Source organism: Arvicola amphibius, chromosome 7 (assembly GCF_903992535.2).
Source record: "Arvicola amphibius chromosome 7, mArvAmp1.2, whole genome shotgun sequence".
Classification (NCBI taxonomy): Eukaryota; Metazoa; Chordata; class Mammalia; order Rodentia; family Cricetidae; genus Arvicola; species Arvicola amphibius.
Genome location: NC_052053.1, coordinates 107,143,092 through 107,155,537, shown reverse-complemented (window position 1 = coordinate 107,155,537; position 12,446 = coordinate 107,143,092). Strand labels below are relative to the sequence as shown.

Sequence of the window (12,446 nt, the reverse complement as noted above, 5' to 3'; positions counted from 1 at the left end):
CTGATAGAATGAAGAAATATTTGGGATTATCAGGTGTTTTGTGATAAATTTCTGGATATTCCATAATGTTTAATGCTAGAACCCCAAGTTTTCTAACTATTGAGTATATATAGAATGAATATTGAATTTATTTTATTCTATTTATTTATTTATTTATTTATTTATTTATTTTTGAGACAGGGTTTCATTGTGGCTTTGGAACCTGTCCTGGAACTAGTTCTTGTAGACCAGGTTGGCCTCAAACTCACAGAGATCCTCCTGCCTCTGCCTCCCAAATGCTGAGATTAAAGGCGTGCGCCACCACCGCCCGGCCTTAATTTTATTTTTTATGTTGTGTGTATGGTGATGTGGAATCAAACCCAGGGCTTTATACATGGTAGGCAGCTGTTGCACCCCTGAACTATACCCAGAGCCTGAGCACAGTTTAAAAAAGACAAACCATGTAAATGCATTTTCTCCAGTGTCATGTAGGATTGATGTCTGTGCTGTGTAGTGTGTATGCTATATTTAACGTCTTATCACTTAAGTGGAAAGGTCATTGGCTGGTTTGTGAGTGCTGGTTAATTCATATAGCTGAGTTCTTTGCCTATGCTTGGCACTCATGTTGAGCAGATGTATGAATATAATACTTGGGTTTTTATGATGTTACCAGGAAGAGGAGCAGCGTGATGAAGTTCCCGATTGCTCTGCCCCGGTGCTGGAGTTTAACAGAAGCGTTAAGGTCGTTCCTACAGAATACAGCGGTCCTTCATTTCCTCCGGTGGTCTCTACTTTTCATCCCACTACTGATATTTTGGATAAAGTAATTGAGAGGAAAGAAACATTGGAAAATAATTTAATTCAGTGGTAAGTTTCTAATCCTGTTGGCATTTATAGCATCAGAACAGCAGATATAAATGGACGTGGCTTAGAGGAGCACTCAGTAAGAATGAAAGATAGGGCACTGGTGTGTAAATAAAGCAAGAGACACAGTGTAAACCAGCGTATGACACCTTAACATAAGTTTGCACCAAACAAGTGTTTGAAATATATATCAGGTTATTAAGTGTACTTATCTCTGAATCTAGTATTATGAGTGAACCTTACCAATTTTTAAAAACAATTCATTTTCTGAATTTTCCACAATGAAATCAGTTATTTCTATAACAGTAATTTTTACTGCCTGTTAACTGCCCTAAGCATTGAATTGGAAGGGATCTCCTAGTTTTCACTTTTCCTTCCTTCTTCCTACCAGTGACTTTGGAAATAGCATTTTTCTTTCTTTTTTAAGGAAAAGAACCCTCCTGGGAAAGGTTCTACCCTGCCTTGCGATCTGTTTGTGTTTCATTGAGCATTGAGTTTCTAGCATTTTTAAAATAAAATCACTTCATTCTAATTAACTCACAAATAGAAACATTCCATGGCTGGTTTAAGGATGCTGTTTAAGCGCTTGCCCGGTCCCAAACTCTGCTCAGTGAACCTCATGGAGCTTTGATCTGGTGTGACTGTATGTGTGTTCTCTGGGTGAGATGCACATTTTCAAGTGCACAGTACACTGGATGATCACCGACCCAAATCTTAGAGTTAACTTGGAGGTTGCAGGCAGCTTTCTGTGAGGCTAGTATGAAAAGCTCTGAGTCTGTTTCATAGTCTGCCCCCCAGGAGGGCTTCCCACGCTTGTCTTACCGGAAGAGACCAGTCCTTTTCCTTCTAGGGAACTGTCGGACGGCTGCTTTCCCATGGCCATGCTGTGAGCACAGCTTATTCTTAAGGGGGACAATAGCTAACATTTTATACTTTATACCAATTTAGGTATATTTAACTTTATACTTCTAGGGTAGAACAAGAAATAATGTCAAGAATTATCTCCGGGCTCTTTCCGCTGCAGCAGCAAGCCAGACTCGATGCCAGTGTTTCAGTTAGTGAGGCAAGCGAGCCATCAGCTTCTGACATTGGTACGTGAAATGGACTTGTTGTCATTGTGGTATTAAAAGATAAAGTCTTTATTTATTGTTTTGTAAATTTCTGTATCCTGGTGGTCACCTGGATCCCTGCTTTCTTCCTTTCTGCTTCTCTGTGGATGACATTAGTATGTCTTTCCCCTCTTACTACATATTGCAGCTTTCGGGTTGCTAAACCATTCTCCAGATATAACTATATATAAGTTATATAAATATATTGTGGAAATATATTCATTATATATTTTTGCGGAGAAACAATAAAACACTGTGTGACTGCATGCATGCATGCCCAGGCCAGAGATAGCTTTTGGAATTTAATTCTCTCTTGCACAGTGAGTTCTAGGAGTAACTCAGGTCATCAGCTTTGGGGGCAGTTCCTTTCTTTCAGGCCCCGACTTTATTTTTCTCATTGGTGCAGTCAAGTACCTAACAGAGAGAAACTTATAGAGGCAGGATTTGTTTTGGCTGGTGGTTTGAGAGGGTAGAAGTTTCTTGTGGTGGCAAAGACATGCAATGGGAGCATGAAGTGACCGGTCACGTCACATCCTCAGGAAGCATAGGAGACATAAATGTGTCATACTCAGTTCCTTCCTCTTTTGAATGCAGTCCAGAGCCCTAGTCCATGGGATGGTGCTGTCCTTGAGTGAATGTTTTTCTCCTACTCAAGCCTCTCTGGAAATGTCCTCACAGACATGTCTAGAGATGTGTCCCTTAGGTGATTCCAAAATCCACCAAGTTTACAAGATTAATCATCGAAATCCATTTATAATAGGTATCAGAGTTTATTATGGCCTTACATACCATCCTTACTCACTAGACTATACACCATTCAGTATTAAAGGCGCTGCTTCTTCAGTGCCTCGTCCTTTACTGGTAACCCCATGAAGGCTTAAGCATTCACTGAATGGCTCAGCAAGCCTTTCTTTAAGCTCATGCCATTCCTCTGTCTCTCCCTCTTGCATCTCTTTGACTCTGATTTTTCTTTTCCACTTTACTTTCTACCCCACAATTTGTCTTTTTTTTCCTCGCTACCCCCACCCACCCACCCACCCAACTCTCTGTCCTTTCTTTCTCTCTTTAGAACACAGACAGGCAAACAAACAAACAGAATTGGGGGGGGGGGAATAAAAAGAAAAGAAAGAAAAAGCACAAGAAACACACACACCAAAACAAAATCCATAAAAACACAAAGTTAGAAACCATGATATACAAAGAAAAGATCAATAAGACCAAAAAAGCTCAAACCAAGCAGTCTAACACAGAAGGCCTGTAGAAAGACCATGGGGTTCTGTTTGTATTAGTCCTCTACTGCGGGGGTTGGAGCCTCCCCTGGAGTATGGTTTATATACCCAGCAAGACTCCACTAGAGGAAACTAATTTTTCTTTTGCACACTTGTAGATGGCTTCTTGGTTAGAGCTGAGAGTTCTCATTCGGGATCTGGTCTGACTTGAATCTGTGCAGGCCCTATGCATGCTATCATGGTTTTTGTGAGTTTAAATGTTCCCTGAGCCCTGAGAGTTTGATGAATGTGTCCCACTTAGGACTGAGTATTCCAGTCTCACTCTCTGCACACTGTCCAGTATGGGTCTCTGTGTTAGCAGGCTCAGCTTTAAAGCCTTTAGTAGGCATGCTATAATCCATGTCATCGCAGAGGTTAGTGTAGTAAAAGGTTAGGGAGGAGAGGAGGGTCTCCTGAGGAAGGGGAAATAGAATATACAGTGTGGAGAGGCAGCAGGAGGATTAAACAGGAACGGGGAGGGAAGGGGGTAATAGGAGAGGAAATATGGGGAGGGACAACTAACACTGAGTACATTTGAGGGGTCAAATGGAAATATACCACTTTAGAAACCTCTTAAATATACACACACACACACACACACAAAATGAAGACATCAGTCTTTTGTAAATTATAATTTAGTTGCCTTAGAGTCACCAGTTCTCCATATGCAGTTTGATGAGTTTTAAAGTAGCTATGTGTTTCTGTTGATACCAGAGTATCCTTGAGCTGCTCTGCAGTTCCCAGGCTCTACCCATGCGCAGTGGCCCCAGCAACTGTGATCTGCCTTTCTGTCACTGGATTTTAATCTCTTGAAGACTTTCATACATGAATATTTCATAACGTATTTTTGTTGTTGTTGGCTGACTTTTATTTAGCATGGCATTTTTTATGTTAACTTTTAAAATGTGTAGTGTGTTTGTCTTCCTTAATTTGTGTGCACCAGGTGTTCTTTTTAAAAACATTTTTTATTCCTGTTTTTCCAATCTTAGATTAGCCTGTTCTCCCTTTACAGCCTGCCCTTTAACTCCCAGACCCTGTTAGAAAAGCTTGAGGAACAGCATGCAGTGTTGTGATCACGCACCTGAACTAGAGGGAGGGGCGTGGCTCCTGCTTACTGCATCCAGTGTTTGCTGAGGAGTGGATGTGGCATTGTTTCCAGCTGAGGACATTAGCACAGATGTGACATTTATTAATTTCTGCAGTGGTGGGGAAGAAGTCATATGAAATAAACTTACTTGTTTATGCCAGGCAGTGGTGGCGCATGCCTTTAATCCCAGCATTCGGGAGGCAGAGGCAGGTGGATCTCTGTGAGTTCGAGACCAGCCTGGTCTACAAGAGCTAGCTCCAGGACAGGCTCTAAAGCTGCAGAGAAACCCTGTCTCGGGAAAAAAAAAAAAAAAAACTTACTGTTTATTAAACCAAGTTTGTTGCTCTGTTGAAAGAGGATGCTTAATTACGCTGTTATCTGTCCTTCTGAGGCAATTAGACTTGCTTCTCTTCTTATCTTTGCCCTTTTTCCATCCTCATACACCCATAGATCAGCGTCTCTAAACTGTAAAAATGAAGGTTTGCAAGCCATGTTTCTTGGCATTATTTGAAGTTCTTGTTTCTCAGTTGTAGGAACAAACAGTGGAGCACTCCAGCTTTTCGTTGATGCTGGGGTTCCTGTGAATTCAGACGTAATCAGCCATTTTGTGAATGAAGCACTTGCTGAGACCATTGCTGTCGTGTTAGGTGACAGAGAGGCAAAGAAGCAAAGGCCTGTTGCCGCAAGTGTTTCTGGTGATCGTTCAACAGATGAAACTAACCTGCCGGTAGGAACGACTTTACCTCCTTTTGTGACTTAAGAATTGTGGGGAAATTTTTTAAACATTATTTAAGAGCAAGTGTGTATGTGTGTATCTGCTGGAGATAGGGTCTTACCCTATAGTCCAAGCTGGCTTGGAGCTCTCTGTATTCCAGGGTTACCAGAAGCTCATGATAATTCTCCTACTTCAGCCTTCTAAATGCTATTATTATACATGGGAGCCATTTCAACTGCATAAAAAAGTACTTTTAAACTTCTGTAAATTGTAGCTGGGCAGTTGTTCTTTTAATCCCAGCACTCAGCAGAAGCAGGCGGATCCCTGAGTTCGAGGCCAGCCTGGTCTACAGAGTGAATTATAGTACAGCTAAGGCTACACAAAGAAACCCTGTCTCAGAAAACAAAACAAAAACAAAAACAGATCATAGAATGCAATAGAATCTTATTCCTTGTTTCTGTAATTAACATTTCCCCTAGCATATAATTATTTTATTTTTGAGATTGGGTTTCTTTTAGCCCAAGCTGCCCTTAAAGTCTCTATGCGGCTGAAGCTGACCTTGAACTGGGTTCAGGTATGAGCACACTCAATTTTTTTTTTTTTTTTAGAAATTTTAAAATCTGCAGAAAAGTTACATGTGTGATACAGTAACCATTTTTTCCCTGTATTTACTTACATTTCACAGTTAATGGCAGTTGAACATATTTCTAAATCTGCTTCTATATCTGCCATATATTAAAAAATTATTTTATTGTTTTAAATGTATGAGTGTTTTTTTCTGCATGGATGTCTGCCACTTATGTGAAGTTCCCATAGAAGCCAGGTGGCATCAGATCTCCTGGAACAGACAGTTTTGAGTTTCCATGTGGGTGCTGGGCACTGAATCCAGGTACTCCGATGGACTGCTAAGCCATCTCTCCAGCCCCCTATTATATTTAAAAGCATTCAGAAATTGAGGATATATGACTCTACCTTAAAACCACTGGCAGTATTCCCTAAGAAAGCTTCTTTTTTTATTAATTATTTCAGTAAACATACAAAAATAATGGGTTATAACATTTCACACATATGCTATTTGCTTCTCTCATGTCCTCCACCTCCCTTCCTTACAGAGCGCGGGTAGGTGATAGATGTATGCGCTTTAGTAACTCCATGCCTGCGGTGTGGATGCTCAGAGTGAGACTTTCTAACCCGGTCTCCGTGCTCCTCCCTTCTTCACTGCGCTGCATGTGTTTTCATGGCCATGATTAAGACAGTTTGGAAAAACAAGTATAAAAAGGGAGTGTATAATTGTTGAGAACAAAGGTTTTTGGAAAACTTGAACTGATACCTCAACTCTATATTTTATTTAGCCTTTCCTATACAATAGAGATACTTTTAGAGTTTAAAAATCTCCTAAATTTTTAAGTTTAGTTTTGGGAGGTTTTTTTTTTTTTTTTTGGTTTTTCAAGACAGGGTTTCTCTGCAGCTTTTTTAGAGCCTGTCCTGGAACTAGCTCTTGTAGACCAGGCTAGCCTCGAACTCACAGAGATCCGCCTGCCTCTGCCTCCCGAGTGCTGGGATTAAAGGCGTGCGCCACCACCGCCCGGCTAGTTTTGGGAGTTTTTTAATTTTTTTATTTTTTAGGAGATGAGATTTTATTATATTGTCCAGGCTGGCCTCTGACTCTTGAATCCATCTCTTGCCTCAGCTTCCCAATGAACTGGGACTACAGGTTCATGCCATCACATCCTGATTTTTAAAATTTGTTTTTAAGTTCTATTAAAAATCCCATTGCTTACTAGGTTTCAGTATAAACATTTTTTTTTTTCACTTTTTCCCCCCAAAGAAATGAAGACTTGGTTCTTAGATTGCTTATACAACAGCATAAAACACTACAAGAGCCTTGGCTGTAATGTAAATCTTGGAAGGAAGTCTAGGATTATGTAGAAATAAGTCTAATTTTGATTTGTGTATGTGGGAAGGATAGACACTTCATGATACTATGTCTTCCTCATCATGTAAAGTTTCATGGAAAACAAATAACTGATAAATAGTCTATGCCTAGGACTTTGTGATACTCAGTTCCTAGTGCTTTATCGTTGTCCTTATCCATTCCCAGTGCTAGAAGAATCCCTCCAAATTCCTCCCATGAGGAATGGGTGGGTATTTTATTATTACTTATTTAGTTTTATTCTTTTTGTTTGTTTGTTTGTTTTGCTTTTTGAGACAGGGTTTCTCTGTAGTCCCGGCTGTCATGGAACTCACTCTGTAGACCAGGCTGGTCTCAAACTCAAAGATCCACCTGCCTCTGCCTCCCAAGTGCTGGAATTAAAGGAGTGCGCCACCACTGCCCAGCAAGGCGCATTTTATTTGTAAAAAAAATATGTAAAATTTTTATGATGTTGGTATATGTAGTCTAGAAGTAGAAAAGATATAGTAATTATTTCTTTCTCAAATGAAAGAATTTGTTAACTGTTGAGCAGTGTTATAGACTTTCTAATTTCTAATTTCCATCATTTTGGATGATATTGGACATGTTCAGGGTAGTATGGCTGTAGGCACCTCTGTCAGTTTAAGTTAGGTAGTAGTTTGTAACATGGAATGGAATATGTAAAGGCTTTTTAGAGTGGAGATAAAAGGATAAATAAGCTTTGAAAGTGAACAAAGGGAAGAAATACAAATTGCCCACAAACCTCTAAAAGATGGTCAGTTCTCTGGAACGCTCCATGTTTGATAATTTATTTGACAAACCCTGAAACAATAATTGTCCTCATACCCTCTGCTGATGGTGTAAAATAATACAGTCGTAAAGGGGAAAATTCCCAATATCTGCTCCGAATTAAAGCACAGTTCTTTCAGTAGTTAGGATTGGGAACTTATTCCATATAAATCTTTCTGCGTGTAATTGACTTGGGTCAGGATTAGTTGGTAACTCTGAGGGAAGGAACCAGATAGAAAGGGAACAGGGTATTATCCTTTTATTATCTCTGAATTTTGGAACCTTACGAATATTAACCTACTTGACAAATTAATGTTAAAATGTTTCCTTTTCCCTTCTTTGCATCTGGCTCTTAGGATCATCTCTCCCACCCTCTCTCCTTTCTTACCTTCCCATTACTTTTTACGTGCTGCTCCTTCATTCTTAGAGCTAACGTTTCAATGTCTTGTCAGTCAGAGTGCTTCTTTTTGCTGTGTGCATCAAGTTTGTGGTTGGATTTAATCTTTATTTTTATCTGGTTAATCCTCCTTGTATGAGAAGAGGTTAGCAAAGGTTTCTTTCAGAGGCAGAGTTACTTCAATTGCCCAAGAGTATTACACTGGCAACTAAATACTTAAGAACCAGAGAACTTAAGCTCCTATGTTATTGTTACTTTGCCCATCGCTTAAATTCTGTATAGTCTATGGTTGAGTTCATGTTACTGTTTCATATCGATTTTGTTTGGGTGATTATAAACACAGTGTGTCTTGTCTCACTAAATTATCTTAGGTAAGAGTTTGTGCTCCAGTAGCTACACCGCAGCCTACTCCTCCCTGCTCACCACCGCCTCCTCAGGAGCCCGTGTCAGTAAAAACTCCAGATTCTTCTCCCTGTGACTCAGATCAGGATGTGGCTTCCCCTCTTAAAGAGATAGGTGCTGAAAAAGGTAGAAACCTTGTTTCCTTAAAAACATTGGTTTGTGTGTGTGTGTGTGTGTGTGTGTGCACACACCATGGTATGTGTGTGGAGGTCAGGGGAGAACTTTGGGAAGCTGGTTTTCTCGTTCACCCTTATGTGGGACCATGACTGAAGAACTCAGGGTGTCAGCCAGGTGCTTTACTTGCTGAAGCATCTTGCCTGCACCTAAAAATTCTGTAATTCAGTTTTACTTTTGGCAATTATAGTTTTTGATTAGGAAATACCATTTCTTGCAAGGAAACTAAGGAATTGGTTGTCACTTGACTGTTTATGTAGCTGTCACAGAATACCACACACTAGGTAATTTATACGTTAAAGAGGTTTTTTGTTTGTTTGTTTTCTTAAAATTTAGGAGTCTGTGAAGTCAGACCCTGGGCCGCCTCTGGTGAGAGCCCCCTTGCTATATCATGAATGACAAAAAGCATTCTATAGCAGCCAGAGAGCCTGCAAGCTGAGGTCTTATTTCTCATGGAACTGTTAATCCCATGTTGGGCTCATCTACCCCTGGGTAGCTCACAAGGGGCCTTGCTGCACACTGCAACGTGTGGATTGAGGATTAAGTTTCTAACATGAACTTGCAGGGGAGGTATTCATGCCTCACTATTGTTTCTGAAAATATGTAATCTAATAACTGCTTAGACTGCTTTCAAGGTATGGCAGTTCTAAAAATGCCATCCTTTCAAGGTTTTACTTTTTATACCTTAACAATTTTAGAAATTTTATTAGAAGCCATTGTTGTCTTTGTTACGATTGCCATTATTTCAATGTCAGAGCTTATCTGGAACAGTAAGTCATCTTACTAGAAAGCTGCTTACTGAGTTGTTTCCTTTTTATCTTCAGGAAGTGATGTACCTGCCATCACACTTGTTAGTACCCCAGTGGTTACCCCGGTTACCACACCTCCCCCAGCAGCAGCGCTTACCCCAACTTTGTCTGAAATTTCCATTGACAAGTTGAAGTTATCAAGCCCTGAACTTCCCAAGCCATGGGGCAGTGGAGACCTGCCGCTGGACGAAGAGAATCCCAACTCTGCTGAGGAACTTGTGCACCCGAGAGCTATGTGAGCGCGAGCACCCCTGTTCTGCAGCCTTGCAGTCCTCTCTTCTCTCTACTCCTGCATGGAGAGTGGATGAGACGGCCTGGGGATGGCTGGTTGGGAAACCCGGGCTGGTCTGGAATTTTCTGCAGCAGCTGAGGTTGTTACTAAATTGCTAATCCTCCTGCCTTGGCCTTAGTGCTGGGAAGACAGGCATGTTGCCACCATTCATGGTTTTCATCTACTCTTTAGGAAAAAAACCAAATTGTATACAATATAAATATTTTTAAATTAAATTTATTCATACTGTCTTATCTTTGCAAAAGGCTTAGGTAAGTAAGAGTAAACTGTCAGATTATTAATGAAATATAAAATAATTTCTCTAGTGTAGATAATCATTTACTGTAATCAATTTTTAAATTACTAAATATCACATATAAATTTCCTTTGTGGCTAGAGCAGCTTTCAAGGTGGCCCCTGATTAAAGCACAACTAACTTCAGAAAACTAACTTGTTGATTATTTATAATAGTGTAGATCATATACTTTGCTAAAAGAGACAGTTAAGCCTGTTTTTGTATGTATGAATGAATGTAGACTTTCAGTGAACTTGTAATTGAAAATGTGCCTTTATCTTGTCAGTGTAATGTCTGTGGCCAAAGATGAAGAACCTGGGAGCGTCGACTTCCCTGCTCAGCCTGCACCACTAGAGCCGGCTCCCTTAACCCCACTTCCTGAGGGCACCAAGGCCCCTTCTCCTCGGCAGATACCGAGTTCTGGCTCATCAACACTGGAGAACTCTTTGAGCATTACTGCCACTGAAACAGAAACTCTGGACAGGCATATCTCTGAAGGGGAGATCTTACTTAGCTGTGGACAGAACTTGGCTAACAAGAGTAAGTTAACATACAGTAATTGATTTTGTTGGTTACATTATAGTAATTTCCCTAGTGATAACTTCTGTTAAAAATGTTTTTGCTTAACTTTCAAGTTTTAGCATGGCATAGTAGAAAGAAGAGCTGCTCTGTGCAGGGTGGTTAGCTTTTCTGGGCTCTGACTTTGAAGAATAAAATCTCCCTCAGAATTCTTTCCTTTTAGAATTAATTTGAAAATAGCTTGAGATATATTCTATCAACCTATCTTTTTCTCTGCATACATACACACACAAATACATACTTATGTGTGTATATGTACCTTTATATAGGATCATGCTGTGTATATTATTATAAAACCTGAGCTTTTTACCAAGTAATGTATAGTAAGCATATCTCAACATCAGCACACATGCATGGGTCATGTCTTTTTCCAGTAGTGTATGATCTATCCAAGTAATGCTTGAGTGAAGGGGTTTGTATAGATAGTTTCCATGTTGTAGACTACATACCAGGCTGTGATGGTCATTGTTGCACATAGCTTCCATAACCCATGTCTACAAGTGGAATTGCTGAGGCAAGATTGCCTCCCTTAAGTTAGCAATGCGCTGTCAGTGTGCTTCCTGGAAACATTAACCACTTTTAGTGTTATTCACTATTCAATGCGTTTAACAGCCTGTCGGGGTGCCCAATTCTCAGTGTCATAGCTGCTGTGCTGCTTGTAGTCACTTTAAAATTCTGGCGTGGGGCTCAGTGCCTGAGAGCACTTGCTGCCCTGCTGGAGGATCTCTGTTCAATTCCCAGCACCCATATGCTGGCTCACACCTGTTTGTAACTCTGGTTCCAGGAGCTCAGATGCTGTCTTCTGGCCTTCGTGGTACCAACCATGTTCACGATGCACAGGCATACATGCAGGGAGAACACTCATATACATAAAATGATAGTTAAAAATTAAATTAAAAAACAATTCTGAGCCAGGCATGGTGGCGCATGCCTTTAATTCCAGCACTTGGGAGGCTGAGTTCAAGGCCAACCTGGCCCACAGAGTGAGTTCCAGGACAGCTAGAGAAGCCCTGTCTTGAAAACAGACAAACAAACAAACAAACAAAACCCCCAACAACAACAAAAACAACTTTGACAGAGCAGTGAAATAAAAAGATGTGTAGGTGAGTAATTTACCTAATAATGACCTAAATAGGAACTTTACCGTTTTTCTACTGAACTGTAAGTTTAAATATAACATGTGCTTTCTGGCCAGATTACTTCGTAAATGTCTTCTGTTTTTCTAAATCACTCTGCTTTGCTTCTAGCCCTAGGAAATGGGGACTTGTACCTGATGAACGTGAACGACAGCCTATCCAGCACTCTGCACGATGCCCTTGACATGGTAAGGAAGAGCTGACTGCAGTGTGCTCTCGGTGGAAGGCCATCTTGATGGCTTGTCGCCATTGAGCAGGTCTTCCCTGGTTTTTGAGGGATAGACACAAAGCTTAGTGAAATGTCACTCATGAGTCCAGACACAGTAGCTAGTTCCTGCCTGTGGTCAGGGACGCTCCCGGCTTAGTTGGGAGGCTGAGAGGGGGAAGTAGAGATGCTGGAAGTGAAGAGATTTATTGTGGTTGCTCACACATTCCATTCTTTGGTCCTATATAATGGGTGAAGGAGAAGAAGGCTGTTTTTCAACTCTAAGGTTCTGATGGTCCAAAGATACGTGTTAATGCAGTTAGTAATAAAGCCTAGGACTGCTCAGTGGTGCTCTGAGCAGGATCCTCCTACAATGCGCTTGCTGTTGTCCTTTAGTCATAGTCACGTGACCGAGAGATGGCTCAGCTGCGCTGCAGAGCACCCGCCGCGGGTGG

The 12,446-nt window shown here is 40.7% G+C and overlaps 1 protein-coding gene across 4 annotated transcripts in view; it reads left to right on the top strand.

The window, feature by feature from the left end:
* Nucleotides 1-12,446, top strand: part of Kiaa0586 (KIAA0586 ortholog) — a 93,240-nt gene that overhangs the window by 38,088 nt on the left and 42,706 nt on the right. For all 4 annotated transcript variants that reach the window (XM_038337702.1, XM_038337704.1, XM_038337703.1 and 1 more), the window contains 7 exons: nt 653-846; nt 1,816-1,934; nt 4,835-5,034; nt 8,492-8,648; nt 9,521-9,740; nt 10,358-10,611; nt 11,898-11,974. In XM_038337702.1, the coding sequence (XP_038193630.1) occupies nt 653-846; nt 1,816-1,934; nt 4,835-5,034; nt 8,492-8,648; nt 9,521-9,740; nt 10,358-10,611; nt 11,898-11,974 (1,221 nt within the window). The remainder of the gene's footprint in view (nt 1-652; nt 847-1,815; nt 1,935-4,834; nt 5,035-8,491; nt 8,649-9,520; nt 9,741-10,357; nt 10,612-11,897; nt 11,975-12,446) is intronic.